This window comes from Mesoplodon densirostris, chromosome 3 (genome assembly GCF_025265405.1).
Source record: "Mesoplodon densirostris isolate mMesDen1 chromosome 3, mMesDen1 primary haplotype, whole genome shotgun sequence".
NCBI classification, from domain to species: domain Eukaryota; kingdom Metazoa; phylum Chordata; class Mammalia; order Artiodactyla; family Ziphiidae; genus Mesoplodon; species Mesoplodon densirostris.
Genome location: NC_082663.1, coordinates 129687195 through 129699158, shown reverse-complemented (window position 1 = coordinate 129699158; position 11964 = coordinate 129687195). Strand labels below are relative to the sequence as shown.

At 41.8% G+C, this 11964-nt stretch overlaps 1 protein-coding gene across 3 annotated transcripts; it reads left to right on the top strand.

The window, feature by feature from the left end:
• The first annotated feature begins 695 nt into the window (after window positions 1–695).
• Window positions 696–10011, top strand: RBM22 (RNA binding motif protein 22). 3 transcript variants are annotated; one of them, XM_060092062.1, is made up of 11 exons: window positions 696–827; window positions 1257–1310; window positions 2268–2297; window positions 2898–3030; window positions 4402–4502; window positions 4607–4779; window positions 5594–5794; window positions 6774–6938; window positions 7692–7780; window positions 7985–8116; window positions 8887–9099. In XM_060092062.1, exons 1-11 carry the CDS (start codon window positions 774–776, stop codon window positions 9015–9017), a joined length of 1263 nt encoding a protein of 420 aa, XP_059948045.1. In that variant the 5' UTR covers window positions 696–773; the 3' UTR covers window positions 9018–9099. The 3 variants fall into 3 exon arrangements, with proteins under 3 accessions (XP_059948045.1, XP_059948043.1, XP_059948044.1); XM_060092060.1 differs by lacking the exon at window positions 7692–7780 and having other exon boundaries at window positions 8887–10011; XM_060092061.1 differs by lacking the exons at window positions 1257–1310; window positions 7692–7780 and having other exon boundaries at window positions 8887–10011.
• The last annotated feature ends 1953 nt before the right edge of the window (window positions 10012–11964 follow it).

The window sequence follows — 11964 nt, the reverse complement described above, 5'->3', positions numbered from 1 at the left end:
AAACGATGTAACAATACATGTGTTGATCCATAGGACCCTTTTCATTTCAGAAGTTGCAAACACAGCACTATTGTCTTTGGATTTGTGGCTTCACTATTTTCTAGCTACACGACCAGAAGCAAGTTACTTAATCTCTCTAAACCTCAATTTCCTTCTATAAAAGAGGTACAATAATACTTGCCTAGAGGGTAGTGGTTGCCAGATAAAGTACAAGACATCCTGCTAAATTTCACTTTCAGAAAAACGAGTCATTATTTGGTGTAAGCATGTTTGGAACATATTTGGAACTAAAATAGGGTTCGCTGTTTATCTGAAATTCAAATTTAAGTAGACGTTCTGGGTTTTCCTTGCTAAATCTGGCAACCCTACAGAGAGAGGGCTTATTGTGGGAATTAAGTAAGACACGGTCACGGCAAGACGTTCGTTACCCCACCGTTTGGCATAATAAGCGCTCAGTGGGGACCAACGCTGTTTTAATCCCAACCCCTCATTCATTACTTGTTCCTTTATTCTTTCACTCAAATATTAAAATAAACCGATTGTACTTCTGACTTCATCCCTTGCTGTCACCACTCTGAAGAAGCACCAGGAAGCCAACTATAAAGCAAAGAAATTCTGAGCGGGCGACGTCATGACGCACAAGGCCCGCCCAAGGGCGCACGAGACGCGTAAATAAGACGTCGACGGCCGGCAGGCAGCCTCGGGGCCTGACGGGATTGTGGCGGTCTTCTCTCCCAACTCGGAAGCTGCGGCTATCTCCAGACGCTTTCAAGATGGCGACCTCTCTGGGTTCCAATACCTACAACAGGCAGAACTGGGAGGATGCGGTGAGTATGCCTGCCGGAGGAGGACGGAAAGAGGCAGCGAAGCCAGGCTTCCAGCGGGCGGGCAGGGACATGGCTGCGGCGCAGCCGAGGGAATTCCGGGGAGAAGCCAGCACCGCGGCCTAACTCGGCCACGGCTGAAAGCTGAAGGGCGGCCCTCCTACGGGCTTGGAGGGAGAGGGCTTAGCCAGGGTCCGGCAGCAGCCCCCTTTCCATCCCTACTCCCTCCACTCTTTTCGAGCGGGTCTTTTCTCCCGCCGTCTGCCGGAAGTGCAGACAGCACCCCGTCCGCAACCCGGCCTGTGCTGGACCTCGGGTTCCTGCCCTGTTCCCCAACCTCGCTCCTCGTCCCCTCCCCCCGCCCCACCGCTGTGGCCGAGATGGCAGGGTCTTCGGAGCCTGGCGTTCGACCAGATTTCCCATTTTCACCAGGACTTCCCTATTCTGTGCCAGACGTGTCTTGGAGAAAACCCATATATCCGAATGGTGAGTGATCGTGTGTGAAACGGGACTTACTGTGTTCTGTCAGTGTTGTGGTACTTGCACACTGTCGGTGATGTGTTTGTTGTAGTCGAGAAGTAATAATGCCCCTTTACTAACCCTAAGAGTACGACGAATTTGCAAAGGACTGTCATGCTTGTTCTCTCATTTTGGAACTCAGCAACAGTCCTGTGATATGAGTCATAATAATAGCTAATATTCGTTGAGCATTTACCTAGGAGATAGGTCTGTTAACCAGAGGCAAAGGGAGTTTATGTCTTTTCAATATAGCAAATAAGGTGTGGAGCTGGGATCTAAGTTCAGATACTCTGACTCCAGGGACCTCAGCAAATTAGGAGGAGAACCAGGACTAAAAATCTAGGTTTCCTGACTCCTAATCAAGTGCCTTTTGTCCTCTGCACCTTGTAATCTGTTTAGTGTAAGGTACCCTCTATCCTTACAAATAAGGGTAAAATTAGCAGCAGTTAACATTTAATACTTAGATTAGGGCTGTGTTGTGATCAATCTTGGAGGTATTGGTTGACTATATGCAGGGGACCAGCACAGGATGAGTCTGTAGTAGTTAACTCTGACTAAACTTTGTAAAATGGGCTGGCCATGGCTGCATCCTCCATTTAGGGACTGTGGAAACCATTAGGAAATTGTTCTTGGGAGAGAACTTCGGAGCCAGAAATGAATCTAAGAGTTGCGGTTGTGGAAAGGTACATACTTACCTGGTGTTAGATCTGTAAGATTCTTAAGAGGTTATAACTTGTAGGTGACTAGATTATATCCCCAGCCCTCCCTTACCCCCCCTCCCTCCCCAAAAGGGTGCATTTTTTTCTCCTCTCTTCAAGATGCCAGGGATTTCCAGATAAATTTCTTAGGTCCTGTCTAGAGAAGGAGCAGGCATCAGGTTTTCTTCTTTCCATAACTCATTCTTTTCTATTTTTTCTATTTCAGACCAAAGAAAAGTACGGGAAGGAATGCAAAGTAAGTATGTTTAAAGAGTAATGCTTTAGTTTTATTTTCCTTTTCTCTTCCACTTGCTGAGGTATGAAATCCTTTATAAAAGTGAGTGCTACACAGACATTCATGTATCATTTATATACTCATTGGCTGTTAACTATTTAGTGTAGGGGTAAGAAAATGAGCCCTTTAATGTAAGGATTCTTAACTTGGTGTCTGTGGTTGGGCTTTGAACCCCCTGAGATTGTATATACCAAGTATTGTTTGATTATGCACCTGAGCATTTTAGCTGAGGAGGAAGGTCATAGCCATCATAAGATTCTCAAAGGAGTATATGACACTCCTTACTCACCCCGTAAAAGATGAAGGGTAATATCATTAATGGTGGTGACCTCTCGGGTGGGGAGGGCTTTGATTTTTGAGTATTTTATTTCTGTACTATGTGAATTTTTTAACTACTGAGGAAGGGTATTGTAAAGGATTGAAACATCATATGGTGTTTAGACTAGATGATTGCTAAGATCTCTTCTAGACCCTAGATTCAGGGATCCTTTTATTAAATCACCTGGATTGATCGTCCAGATCAGGACCATTAACACTCTGTGGATTTATTTTGTGTTCCAGATCTGTGCCAGGCCATTCACAGTGTTCCGCTGGTGCCCCGGGGTCCGCATGCGTTTCAAGAAGACTGAAGTTTGCCAGACCTGCAGTAAATTGAAGAATGTCTGTCAGACCTGCCTCTTGGACCTAGAGTATGGTATGTTTGCCCTGTCCCATAGGTCTGAAAGTGTGCAACGACTCTACACAACAAACCAGTTTTCTTGTCTCCCACTTCTCACCCCTTCTCTGGTTCTCACCCACTTTGGAGTGTCTGCTGTGCTCTGCTTTTCCCAAGAAGAAAAGAACCATACTAGTTTATCCTAGCGTTCTGAACAACAGTAGGGACTTAAAGAAAAGTTGGTAATTGATCAGCACTGGCCGAAACCTCCCTTCTGTATACCTTTGTAGCCAAGGTAAGTTAAAGGCATTGTTGCTATGATAGGTAATTTCTTTGCCTTTGGCTTCTTTCTAAATCCAGAGCTTTTTTTCCCACAGTCCCTGACAAAGTTCTGGCTAATTGTGCTCTAGATTTTTGTATCAAATATATTGTTAGGACTGATACACTATATTGCTACTGTTTCAGAGTAACTGCTTTTGGGAGTGATTTTTTTTTTTTTTTTAACTGCAGATGACTTTTTATTTATGTGAAAAATATTCTTTCAACAAAAGTTTCTACTATACAGTAAAATAAAAGGGAAAAGGAAAATACAAGTTTATCTATGTTAAGTTCAGAAAGTTGACTCTGCTAATCAGAGTCCTGGTCACATAGTGTTTAATATTATTTGTATGTTTGTTAAGGGGGTGTTCTGATTCTGGAATATAATGACCCTTACATGACTGTGATTACCCAGAGGATGTGTAAGACAAGCCTAAAAATAATACATTTTTTATACTTATTTTAAATAAATTATGGCATAGTAAAAGCTAGATGGATTATTTTTTTTAAAAAAATATATTTATTTATTTATTTATGGCTGTGCTGGCTCTTCGTTTCTGTGAGAGGGCTTTCTCTAGTTGCGGCAAGTGGGGGCCACTCCTCATGGCGGTGCGCGGGCCTCTCACTATCGCGGCCTCTCTTGTGGAGCACAGGCTCCAGGCGCGCAGGCTCAGTAATTGTGGCTCACGGGGCCAGCCGCCCCGCGGCATGTGGGATCCTCCCAGACCAGGGCTTGAACCCATGGCCCCTGCATTGGCAGGCAGATTCTCAACCACTGCGCCACCAGGGAAGCCCCTAGATGCATTATTAATTGCAGGTCAAATCTAACTATAGTAAAAGTTCGTTCATCTAAAAGATTTTCTAAAACATTAATTTCATGAAATTTCATGAAAACTCAGGAATTTGGATAATTTCTTAGAATGCTCTGTAGTAGTATTGGCCTGATGGTGCTAAAGATTTTGAATTAAAATAAAGCCTCTGGTACCAAATAAGAAAGTGGAGAAAGGAAGAATGATGTATTCTGTCTACATATTCAGTTTGGATATGGTTTAAAATATATTTTGAGTTTTTTCCTCCTTTCCTTTGTTCTAGGCTTGCCCATCCAGGTTCGTGACGCAGGATTGTCTTTTAAGGATGACATGCCAAAGTCTGATGTCAACAAAGAATACTATACACAGAATATGGAGCGAGAAGTATGTTGCCACTTGCTTGATGTAGTTTTATATTTAATGAAAGAATCCTGGGGGATTGATACAACCTGTGTAATTTATCTTTTGAATGTGTCATTCCTTTATAGATTTCTAACTCTGACGGAACACGGCCAGTTGGCATGTTGGGGAAGGCCACATCCACCAGTGACATGCTGCTTAAACTGGCCCGGACCACACCCTACTACAAAAGAAATCGACCCCACATTTGCTCCTTCTGGGTGAAAGGAGAATGTAAGAGAGGAGAGGAGTGTCCATACAGGCAAGAGCTGAACTGCTTTTTCAGTTTTTGCTTTCAGATGATTAGTCATCTAAGAAGGGGGAGGTGCTAGCTTAAACTATTTCTGCTTTAAAATGTAAAAGTTTATAGAACTAGTGTCATATGTCTTATATCTTAGGACTAGAGCTTGATTAAATTGTTTTTACTTATAATGGAACTTTTACATACAACCAAGCCTTGGGAAACTAAATTGCTCTGCCATAAAATATCAATGTTGACCTCAAAAGTTTCTGCCTAAGATGTAAGTCTTTGCCATCATGGTATGATTGGCTTGAATCTCAGTGTATAGTTGAAATCAGATTAAGACCAGACTTCTAAAGAATGTGTAAGTGTGTTTGAGTCAAGACTGCCAGGCATCTGGATTAGGAGTTCTTACTTTGGGGTTGGTGAAGCCTACACCCAACAAAAAGCTAACTATGTTTTTTTCTGGGGTTGGGTCCATAGATTTAATAAGACTCTGAGTGGAATGCAAGACCTCAGACACATTAAGAACCCTTGACCTAGAGGAGTGTAATCATGTTTTGGTTACCTTTTGTTTTGGAGTGGATTGTGTCAAAAACATTTCTTCATAAGGAAACTCTTCCACCCTGTGGCCGTTTAAGTGGCTTTTCGGAGGCTAGCAAGTCCTTGTGTGATACAGTAAATCCCTTGATATTAGCTCTGTTTTAATAGTTATGTTTTGGTATGGCCATGGTTTCCAGATCAAAAGGGGACTTTTATAGCTCCTGTTGGGTGGTGTCTGTGAAAAATTTTTCCCTTGTTTCACCTTTATGCATTGTTCTTTCCTGAACCATAGACATGAGAAGCCAACAGATCCGGATGACCCCCTTGCTGATCAGAACATTAAAGACCGATATTATGGAATCAATGACCCTGTGGCAGATAAACTTTTAAAGCGGGCATCAACAATGCCTCGTCTGGACCCACCAGAGGACAAGACTATCACCACACTGTATGTTGGTGGTCTGGGCGATACCATTACTGAGACAGATCTAAGGTTTGTGAATATAATTTTAGGAGTTATTTTTGCTTTCACCTGCCCTAGAATTTTTTTTTTTTTTTTTTTTTTTTGGAGAAAACATGGGAAAACATGATAATTCTGTATAAGGTACATTTTTCTTTAGTTGCTCTAGAGTTAGTAAATGTCATGCCGACTGGAATTTTTATAAAGTTTTCCTTTGTGATGCCACATAATGTTCCTCAACAGTGGTTATTCCATGCTTGTGTAGGGTATTAATTACATGAGCTTCTGTTTGGCCTAATAGCCATTAGAATTCCTAAAGATGGCACATATCCAAGTATGATTAATTTTGTAGGGGAGGGAGAGCTTTGCAATTATAAAACCTTAGAGTTTAACTTGTTGGCTTTTTAAAGAGATTGGTATTTGGTAAATTTGTGTTATTCTTGGCTTGCATTTTGCATGGCTAGATGAAACATCTGGGCAGATACTGATGGAAATTGCCTCTTGCAAAGAGATAGAGGGGAGAAGAAACTCTTATAGGTGTACAACCTGCCCTTGGTAGCTTGTCTGCATTAAACCCTAAGTGAGCTAGAGTGTCCCCGGGGGTGGCAGACTTTTTCCCACCTGATCTTTCTCTTCTTCTTTTTTACAACCTTAAAAAAAATTTTTTTTAAAACGTTCTTGGCTCATCAGCCATGGGGGCTGTAGTTTGCCAACCCCTTATCTAGGGTTTAAGGTCTTTAGGGAACCTTCTGGAGCCCCTTTTCCTCCATGGGAAAAACCCTGAGATGTTTGATAGCCTTTATTTACTCATTATTTTTCTTTCCCTTCCTCAGTACACAGCACCCACAATAGGGTGTAAGGTATGGGGGGAACCACCTGCAGATAATTAGGCAGATCACCATGGGGCCACCTGCCTTGTGGTGAATATGTTAAAGAGTTAATAATCCATATTCAACTTCCTGGGAATGTCTGTGTTGTTAACTCTCGTTTTTCTCTACCTGTATCCCTTCAGAAATCACTTCTACCAGTTTGGAGAGATCCGGACAATCACTGTTGTGCAGAGACAGCAGTGTGCTTTCATCCAGTTTGCCACAAGGCAGGCTGCAGAAGTGGCTGCTGAGAAGTCCTTTAACAAGTTGATCGTCAATGGCCGCAGGCTCAACGTGAAATGGGGAAGGTGAGCATTAGACTGTATTAAAATAGCATTATTGAGATTTTCAAGAACCTTTTCATTATCTGGGGACTAGTAAGCTTTTGGTGAATAGGCTTAAATCAATAGGACCTTTAAAAAGAATTTTTCATTCTGTCTGGCACTCCATTCCTGTGGATATTAGGAAGATGCTACTTTGGAAATTTATTCAGGGTTTTGGTGTAGTGATCTGATCCTTTGAAGGTTCATGTGTTTTGTGACCAGCTGTTATAGGCCAAGGGTAATGCCAGGGCATGAAATGTGGCATGAGAGTTTACACAGGAATTAGACCTAGATTCTGTCCTCTGTAGGCCAACTATCTAGTGAAGAAGAATAGCTAACATAAGTTTGAAAGTGGTGATTGCATAAGAGAGACACAGGTAAAATGCCCTGGACTTCAAAGGTGGAACATGTTTCTGGCTTGGAGCCAGGGAGACCTTTCACAGCAGCAGCAGCAGCAGCAGCAGTCCTCGCGGAGGGCTTTTTGAGCACTGGGCTCAACACATGGGTGTTGCCTCCTCCAGCCCCTACAGCAGTTCTAGTGAATTTTGAACCCACGTCTTTCTGGCTTCAAAACCTTTGCTCTTATCCACTGTGCACTGTGGCATTTATGGGAAAAGAGTGTGTGCTGAAAAGGAGGCAAGGAGTGAAGGAACTCCATTTGTCTAGGAAACATGAGAAGCAGAGGTGTGAGAGAAGGTGGGACCATGTGCTGATGGCGTAAGGGTCTGTGTCTCCCAGGTCCCAAGCAGCCAGAGGAAAAGAAAAGGAGAAGGACGGAACCACAGACTCTGGAATCAAGCTAGAGCCCGTTCCAGGGCTACCAGGAGGTGAGTGCAGACTTTCTGCCTACCTGGTAGCTTGCTAACTTCAATTGCTCACACTGCCCTCGTGTCCCACGGATGTTAGAAGAGACCCAGGTCTCTGGCTCCCAGCAGCTGTGTTCTCCCAGCAGGACCTCCCAGGATTTCAAGGCAGTGGAAGCGCTGTTGCACAGTTGTCCTCTGCTGTAACCAGCTGTTTCTCTTCTTTAGCTCTTCCTCCTCCTCCTGCCGCAGAAGAAGAGGCCTCAGCCAACTACTTCAACCTACCCCCCAGCGGTCCTCCAGCCGTGGTGAACATCGCCCTGCCACCCCCACCTGGTATTGCCCCGCCCCCACCCCCAGGTAACCAGCTTCCTTCTGAGGAAATCGGGAAACCCTGGCGAAGTCCTGTAGGCTGTGGGTGTGTGTTAGCTTGCAAAGCCTTTACTACCTGCCTGCAACAAGGTAAGGAGTTTGCACCAAAATGTAAATTCGTCAAGAAAGTCGTGTTACCAAAACATTGTCAGATGAACTAAACAGTGTGCTTGGTCATGTAATGAAGTTACATTTTGGCTCAAGCTCTTTATCTTGTTCATGACAAGTAATAAACAGTTCAGGGACTAGCACTTTGTATAGCACTGCTGTTTATAGCACTGTCAATGCCAGTATGAGCAGTGTAAGTAAATCACAAGCAGCGGGTTCTCCTGGGCAGAGTTCCCATACTCTCTGGAGAAAGTCGTGGTTTCTGAACACCCTTCACTCGAGCATAAAGCATTGAGGTTAATGATGACAGGGTCTTGCCATCAGCCTGATTTCTCCCTCACCTCCCAATTCTGATCAAATCCTGTCTGATAGGCTTGGCATGTTTGATAGCTAGCAGAGGCTCAGATGACATACTAGCAATACCTGAGACGTGGTGTTTTTTTTTTTTAAGCCATCTTGAGGGGGAAGGTTTCTAAAACCAAGGAAGTCATGCAGGTAGACATTCCTAAGCAAGTCTTGTGAACTGACATTTTCTGAAGCCCCATGTCAATTTGATTTATGTGTAGGTGGTATTGACCTTAGAAAATTCAGGGTTTGAAAGGTTGTCAAGAGAACTGCAAGCCTAACAGATTTTTCTCTCCTATCTGTAGGTTTTGGGCCACATATGTTCCACCCAATGGGACCACCCCCTCCTTTCATGAGGGCTCCAGGACCAATCCACTATCCTTCTCAGGACCCTCAGAGGATGGGAGCTCATGCCGGGAAACACAGCAGCCCCTAGCACATTATCACCACTCGGGGGCTCTGTGGAAGAGAGGGCGCTTAAAAATCCCAGTAAATGAATCTTGGAATAAATATATTTTTCCCTCCTTTGTAGTTTCCACGATAGCAGAATGTATTCAGATGTGGGCAGTTGGAGAACAACAGCCATGCTTTCCTACATGTGCTCAAAGGATTGATGGACCTGAAATAAGCTGCCATTAACACATCTGGTTACTACTATAACATTACTAATAAAGCTTAATGCCTCTTCCCCTTACCTGTGTGGGGAACAAGCAATTGGGTAAATTGGAATGTCCAGCGGAGTTACCATCCCAATTAAATGTTCATTTTGTATCTTTTCTGGGGGGAAAAAGTTGACCTGCAGTAAAAAGACAAACAACTTTGACCATTTTTATGTCCATTGGATATTTTCCTTTTTATCATCTAAAAAAAGATTACTAGTACTAATCATTGTAGTGGCAAGAGTGTGATTTAACACTTCTAAAGTCACTCTCAGAAAGACAAGTAGAAGCCAGCACCCAGCACAGCCCAGGTCTTTCCTCATCTCTCCTTTCCTCATTTATTCCTAAAGGGATCTGGCTGATAGTTTTACTTCTTTATGCTACCAAAAAAAGACAAAGATAAAAATTACTTTTTATTCCTGTCAATCAGATGGAAACAAATGTCATGGGGCTGTGTATCATTGAAGAAACTTGGTGTCTAGGATGAAATTATTTTAAAGAACTTCCAGTAAAACACTTGAACAAACTGTGAAAGGAAAAGAATTAGAATGTGTTTGAATGGAAGACTTGTGACCTATAGCTGGAACTTTGACCTTCAGCATTCACCTTTGTGTGACTTCAGTGTCTCATTTTAATTCCCTGCTTCTGGGCAGGGGACTCCGGTCTTAGAATATTTGGATATAACTGAATTGTAGATGGCAAAAAAAAAAAAAAAAAAAAAATTGATGTTGTGTTGTGGTTTTGTTTTTAAAAAATTAAAACGGGTCAATTTTCTAAATGTTGTCATAGGTTTATTTCTGTTTTCTTTATCCTTGGTAGCTGAACTTGAGGTCAGTGGGAGTTAGATACAAGTTATATATAAATATGTTTTTGCTTTAGACTGTTTTGATTCTGATCTCTATCCATTCTAAAAGAACCAGGCCTTTTTAGTACTTATGTCAAAGGTTAGTTGTGGGCTTGAAATAGGAATACACAAAACGCACAGCACAGAGACTGTCACGTGGTTGTTGATACATGGTAGCTTTAAAAAGTTGTCCTAGTATTATACAAGTCATTTTAAAAGGAAACAGGAAAAATTTATCTACAAGTGCATTTTTCCAGAAGCCAATTCCCATGTCATTTTAATCTAAAATATGTACTTACAGAATGGATATACCCCTTATTACCCTATTTTAGCTTCTCTGGAGAATTTTTGTTGTTTTCTTCGAGAGGACTTTATCTTGCCTTTTTTTTTTAAAGATCGAAAATTAATCTAGAAGCACTTAGAAATTTTGATTTTAATTCTAGTAATATCAGATGTGAAGCAATGTAGGGGTACTTCCAAGTATTTTGACACTCTTTGGGGTTGGGTTTTTTACTTTTGATCAGGTGAGAGGTTTTTAGCCAATTTGTGAATAATGTGAAACTTTTAATAATTGCCAAATTCCATTATATCTATACATATTTATATACACGTGTAAATATGACTATCCAGTTTGCGTATTCTTGCCCTTTTGAGAAAGATTCTAAATTTTGTGCACTACCTGGCTGTGGATGTGTATTTGTTTTTAAAGCATAAACCAACATAAATTGAAGTATAGGATAGATGCTTGATTAGTCTTTCTTATGGAAATCAGAATTATGAGCAATTAGATTTTGGCAAAAACTCTTAGGTCCTCACCAAACTCCATTTCCTTCTCTAGGGCATACAGCCAGGGGTACACTTGGCAAAAAGTAAACTTTGCCATTCCCAGACCTCTGTAAAAAACATCTCACCCACCCAGTCCTATGAGCTCTTTCCCCATCTGCTGGCTGAATGCACAGGAGGAGGATCCCTGGAAGACGGCAGAGTCACACAATGGAAGGAGCCTGGGTTACTTTATCACTGCTTCAAGGAGAGCATTGTGGTAAGAGGAATTTTTGTTACAGTAAGCCATTGAGACTTGGGGATCTGTCTGTAACAGCAGCTAGTGTTACTCTCATAAAAGACGTAATCAGATCTGATCACAAAAAAAAAGCAGGAACCCATTTTTGTACTGAGTAATGGTGATTTTTTAAATTTATTCAAGTATAGTTGATTTATAATGTGTTAATTTCTGATGTACAGCAAAGTGACTCAGTTATATACAAATATACATTCTTTTTTATATTCTTTTCCATTATGGTTTATCCCAGGATATTGAATATAGTTCCCTGTGCTATACAGTAGGATCTTGTTGTTTATCCATTCTATATGTAATAGTTTATATCCACTAACCCCAAACTCCCAGTCCATCCCCCCCCCAACCTTGGTAACTACAAGTCTGTTCTCTACGTCTGTGAGTCTGTTACTGTTTTGTAGATAAGTTCATTTGTGTCATATTTTAGATTCCACATACAAGTGATATCATACAGTATTTGTCTTTCTCTTTCTGACTTCCTTCACTTAGTATGATAATCTCTAGTTGCATCCATATTGCTGCACATGGCATTTCAGTCTTTTATGGCTGAGTAGTATTCCACTGTATATATGTACCACATCTTCTTTATCCATTCATCTGTCAGTGGACATTTAGGTTGTTCCCATGTCTTGGCTATTGTGAATAGAGCTGCTATGAGCATTGGGGTGCATGTATCTTTTTGAATTACAGTTCTGTCCAGATATATGCTCAGGAGTGGGATTGCTGGATCATATGGTAACTCTAGTTTTAGTTTTCTGAGGAACCTCCATACTGTTCTCCACAGTGACTGCACCAACTTATATTC

Bases quoted from the DNA above. Each gene is read 5' to 3' on its own strand.
- RBM22 (XM_060092060.1), top strand. From the start codon at position 774: ATGGCGACCTCTCTGGGTTCCAATACCTACAACAGGCAGAACTGGGAG. The intron at 1,311-2,267 runs GTGAGTGATCGT...TTTCTATTTCAG, and splicing joins AAAACCCATATATCCGAATG to ACCAAAGAAAAGTACGGGAA. The intron at 5,795-6,773 runs GTTTGTGAATAT...GTATCCCTTCAG, and splicing joins ATTACTGAGACAGATCTAAG to AAATCACTTCTACCAGTTTG.